This window comes from Oncorhynchus keta, chromosome 28, assembly GCF_023373465.1.
Source record: "Oncorhynchus keta strain PuntledgeMale-10-30-2019 chromosome 28, Oket_V2, whole genome shotgun sequence".
Taxonomy (NCBI): Eukaryota; Metazoa; Chordata; class Actinopteri; order Salmoniformes; family Salmonidae; genus Oncorhynchus; species Oncorhynchus keta.
In genome coordinates this window covers 8,186,755-8,192,238 of record NC_068448.1, presented here as the reverse complement: position 1 = coordinate 8,192,238, position 5,484 = coordinate 8,186,755, and the positions used below count along the sequence as shown (strand labels likewise).

At 43.7% G+C, this 5,484-nt stretch overlaps 1 protein-coding gene across 1 annotated transcript in view; it reads right to left on the bottom strand.

Annotated features, from left to right (window-relative positions):
* Positions 1 to 342: 342 nt before the first annotated feature.
* The window catches only part of LOC127912980 (uncharacterized), a 43,859-nt gene continuing 38,717 nt past the window's right edge, over positions 343 to 5,484 (bottom strand). Inside the window, exons 2-3 of the mRNA XM_052484175.1 lie at positions 1,002 to 3,725; positions 343 to 351 (exon numbers count right to left, since the gene is read on the bottom strand). Of these exons, the coding sequence (XP_052340135.1) occupies positions 343 to 351; positions 1,002 to 3,725 (2,733 nt within the window). The remainder of the gene's footprint in view (positions 352 to 1,001; positions 3,726 to 5,484) is intronic.

Genomic DNA, 5,484 nt, shown 5'->3' with positions numbered 1-5,484 from the left:
AAGTGACACTTACAGCACCATCTAGTAGTGATGTAGCTGCTATATAAAGTGACACTTACAGCACCATCTAGTAGTGATGTAGCTGCTATATAAAGTGACACTTACAGCACTATCTAGTGGTGATGTAGCTGCTATATAAAGTGACACTTACAGCACCATCTAGTGGTGATGTAGCTACTATATAATGTTACACTTACAGCACTATCTAGGTGTCATGTCCCTCTAAATAGAAACACTTTGAGTGAATAATTGTTCCAAAACCACAGAAAATATTCAACATATTCAAAATGAAATGTTCTGTGTTTTAGGTCAGCAGTTAGTCGGCTTCTACAGAACTATCCTTCACTCTCCCTGAGAAAAGCACACAGATGAACAATTCTGCACAATAAGATGAATGTCTTGTCAAAATACTTCCATAGGTGAACCCTCAATGTATGGAAAATAGCTTTTTTATTACTACCTCGTAGCTCTGTGGTGTTGTCGGCTCTAGGAAGTGAAATATTACCTTACCCTCTTATAATGATCATCCATTTTCTCTACTGTCAGACTGAAACCCAGGAGGCTCTATTATAGGAGGGACTTCAATGGAACGAGAGGAGAGGACTGCTCTTAAAATATACGACAAGAATCATTCCTTCTAATGGCCAAAGCCATGCTAGTTCAGAGGCAAAGGGTGTGTTTTTGTGTGTGTGTGTGTGTGTGTGTGTGTAAGTAATTGTGGGAGAGCCTGTATAAACCCCAAAACCGTATGTCAAAACCTCTAACCACCGTTTTTTATGGCCATGCCACTACTTTCACTATGCAGAGTGGAAGTAGAGTTGGTTATGGTTTAAGTAACAGCATACCGGCGTTGGTTGTTGTGGCTGAGTTTAATGCAAAGAAGATGACGACCCCCCCCAAGTCTGGCACCTTGGATGAATAACTGAAACGTATTTACATTTATTCAGTCACTAATCATTTGAATTTGTTTTAGAGATTGTTTGTGAGAAGGAATACAGTACATCTCTGGCTTTAGGAGGCTTAACATAGAGTACATCACTGGCTTTAGGAGGCTTAACATAGTGTGCATCTCTGGCTTTAGGAGGCTTAACATAGAGTACATCACTGGCTTTAGGAGGCTTAACATAGAGTACATCACTGGCTTTAGGAGGCTTAACATAGCGTACATCTCTGGCTTTGGGAGGCTTAACATAGTGTGCATCTCTGGCTTTAGGAGGCTTAACATAGAGTACATCACTGGCTTTAGGAGGCTTAACACAGAGTACATCACTGGCTTTAGGAGGCTTAACATAGCATACATCACTGGCTTTAGGAGGCTTAACATAGCGTACATCACTGGCTTTAGGAGGCTTAACATAGAGTACATCACTGGCTTTAGGAGGCTTAACATAGAGTACATCACTGGCTTTAGGAGGCTTAACATAGAGTACATCACTGGCTTTAGGAGGCTTAACATAGAGTACATCACTGGCTTTAGGAGGCTTAACATAGAGTACATCACTGGCTTTAGGAGGCTTAACATAGTGTGCATCACTGGCTTTAGGAGGCTTAACATAGAGTACATCACTGGCTTTAGGAGGCTTAACATAGTGTGCATCACTGGCTTTAGGAGGCTTAACATAGAGTACATCACTGGCTTTAGGAGGCTTAACATAGAGTACATCACTGGCTTTAGGAGGCTTAACATAGAGTACATCACTGGCTTTAGGAGGCTTAACATAGTGTGCATCACTGGCTTTAGGAGGCTTAACATAGAGTACATCACTGGCTTTAGGAGGCTTAACATAGAGTACATCACTGGCTTTAGGAGGCTTAACATAGAGTACATCACTGGCTTTAGGAGGCTTAACATAGTGTGCATCACTGGCTTTAGGAGGCTTAACATAGAGTACATCACTGGCTTTAGGAGGCTTAACATAGCATACATCACTGGCTTTAGGAGGCTTAACATAGCATACATCACTGGCTTTAGGAGGCTTAACATAGCGTACATCACTGGCTTTAGGAGGCTCAACATAGTGTGCATCACTGGCTTTAGGAGGCTTAACATAGAGTACATCACTGGCTTTAGGAGGCTTAACATAGTGTGCATCACTGGCTTTAGGAGGCTTAACATAGAGTACATCACTGGCTTTAGGAGGCTTAACATAGCATACATCACTGGCTTTAGGAGGCTTAACATAGCATACATCACTGGCTTTAGGAGGCTTAACATAGCGTACATCACTGGCTTTAGGAGGCTTAACATAGCATACATCACTGGCTTTAGGAGGCTTAACATAGCATACATCACTGGCTTTAGGAGGCTTACCATAGCGTACATCTCTGGCTTTAGGAGGCTTAACATAGTGTGCATCTCTGGCTTTAGGAGGCTTAACATAGTGTGCATCTCTGGCTTTAGGAGGCTTAACATAGTGTGCATCTCTGGCTTTAGGAGGCTTAACATAGTGTGCATCTCTGGCTTTAGGAGGCTTAACACAGAGTACATCACTGGCTTTAGGAGGCTTAACATAGCATACATCACTGGCTTTAGGAGGCTTAACATAGCGTACATCACTGGCTTTAGGAGGCTTAACATAGAGTACATCACTGGCTTTAGGAGGCTTAACATAGAGTACATCACTGGCTTTAGGAGGCTTAACATAGTGTGCATCACTGGCTTTAGGAGGCTTAACATAGAGTACATCACTGGCTTTAGGAGGCTTAACATAGTGTGCATCACTGGCTTTAGGAGGCTTAACATAGAGTACATCACTGGCTTTAGGAGGCTTAACATAGAGTACATCACTGGCTTTAGGAGGCTTAACATAGAGTACACCACTGGCTTTAGGAGGCTTAACATAGTGTGCATCACTGGCTTTAGGAGGCTTAACATAGAGTACATCACTGGCTTTAGGAGGCTTAACATAGAGTACATCACTGGCTTTAGGAGGCTTAACATAGAGTACATCACTGGCTTTAGGAGGCTTAACATAGTGTGCATCACTGGCTTTAGGAGGCTTAACATAGCATACATCACTGGCTTTAGGAGGCTTAACATAGTGTGCATCACTGGCTTTAGGAGGCTTAACATAGAGTACATCACTGGCTTTAGGAGGCTTAACATAGTGTGCATCACTGGCTTTAGGAGGCTTAACACAGAGTACATCACTGGCTTTAGGAGGCTTAACATAGCATACATCACTGGCTTTAGGAGGCTTAACATAGAGTACATCACTGGCTTTAGGAGGCTTAACATAGTGTGCATCACTGGCTTTAGGAGGCTTAACACAGAGTACATCACTGGCTTTAGGAGGCTTAACATAGCATACATCACTGGCTTTAGGAGGCTTAACATAGAGTACATCACTGGCTTTAGGAGGCTTAACATAGCATACATCACTGGCTTTAGGAGGCTTAACATAGAGTACATCACTGGCTTTAGGAGGCTTAACATAGTGTGCATCACTGGCTTTAGGAGGCTTAACACAGAGTACATCACTGGCTTTAGGAGGCTTAACATAGTGTGCATCACTGGCTTTAGGAGGCTTAACACAGAGTACATCACTGGCTTTAGGAGGCTTAACATAGCGTACATCACTGGCTTTAGGAGGCTTAACATAGAGTACATCACTGGCTTTAGGAGGCTTAACATAGAGTACATCACTGGCTTTAGGAGGCTTAACATAGCATACATCACTGGCTTTAGGAGGCTTAACATAGAGTACATCACTGGCTTTAGGAGGCTTAACATAGAGTACATCACTGGCTTTAGGAGGCTTAACATAGCATACATCTCTGGCTTCACAAACTTAGCCTTACTGTCTTCAAGGAGGAAGTGTGATTGCGAGCTCTTTAGTAAAAGATAAGGACCACAGGATAGTACTACCCTTGTTGCTACTATCAGTAACAGAGACATTAAGCTATGCCCTCATCAACCTATACTCCTGTAATCAATAATGAAGAACAGATAGAGCAGGTAGACGACAGGAAAGAGAGAGGGATGATGGAGGAGGAGAGAACCAAGAACAAGGCGGATGATAACGATGATGGATGATAATGGATGATGACCACACGGCTGTCGCCACGACAGCGGCTGGCTGGGTCGTTTGTCACTGTGTGTGTGTGTGTGTGTGTGTGTGTGTGTGTGTGTGTGTGTGTGTGTGTGTGTGTGTGTGTGTGTGTGTGTGTGTGTGTGTGTGTGTGTGTGTGTGTGTGTGTGTGTGTGTGTGTGTGTGTGTGTGTGTGCGCTTGCTGAAAGCACTGGCTACAAGGCAGTTCTGGCAAATGCTAGAGGGGCTGGTCAAGTATATATATAAATATATATTTTCTTTGTAGAATTATCATTATTTCGCTAATGAGGGCCTTGTAGGAAAACAATGGTCAGTGTAAGGGCAGATTAGCAGAAAACAATGGTCAGTGTAAGGGCAGATTAGCAGAAAACAATGGGCTGGTGTAAAGGCCGATTAGCAGAAAACAATGGGCTGGTGTAAGGGCCAATTAGCAGAAAACAATGGGCTGGTGTAAGGGCCGATTAGCAGAAAACAATGGGCTGGTGTAAGGGCCGATTAGCAGAAAACAATGGGCTGGTGTAAGGGCCGATTAGCAGAAAACATGGGCTGGTGTAAGGGCCGATTTACAGAAAACATGGGCTGGTGTAAGGGCCGATTAGCAGAAAACAATGGGCTGGTGTAAGGGCCAATTAGCAGAAAACAATGAGCCATTTTAAGGGCCAATTAGCAGAAAATAATGTGCCATTTTAAGGGCCAATTAGCAGAAAATAATGGGCCATTTTAAGGGACAATTAGCAGAAAATAATGGGCTATTTTAAGGGCTAATTAGCAGAAAATAATGTGCCATTTTAAGGGCCAATTAGCAGAAAACAATTGGCCGGTGTAAGGGCCGATTAGCAGCCCGTGTGTGTGTGTGTGTGTGTGTGTGTGTGTGTGTGCTGGCTGTTGCACAGATGGTCGTGAAGTCAAAACACTAAGCTCCAACAGCAGGGATGAAGGAGAGGGGGAGAGAGATGGAGGAGAGGGATGGGATGGAGGAAAGGGAGAGGGATGGAGGAGAGGGGGAGGGATGGAGGAGAGGGGGGAGGGATGGAGGAGAGATCAAGGGAGAGGAGAGATGGAGAAGAGAGAGATAGATAGATATTAATTGTATGTTTTTTTTATTGGGTGCAACTGGGTGCGACTGGGTGCAACTACAGTTATCACCACTAGAGGACACTAAGATATCACGATCCTGAGTGCATAATGTTCATGACACCACCACAGTGCACTGAGAAGAGATTGAGGAACTACCACTTTTGAAACCCTCAATAGTCCATGACACCCTAAACGAAAAGTCCTTAAATGGATAAAGAAGTCATTTTCCCTCCCTCTCTGCCTCCTACCACTTACCTCAGACAGCTGCTCTGGTCAAGGCTGGTTAGACAGGAAATGGAGACAAATAACAGAGCTAGAGAGAGAGAGAGAGAGCTAGAGAGATCGTTACAACACT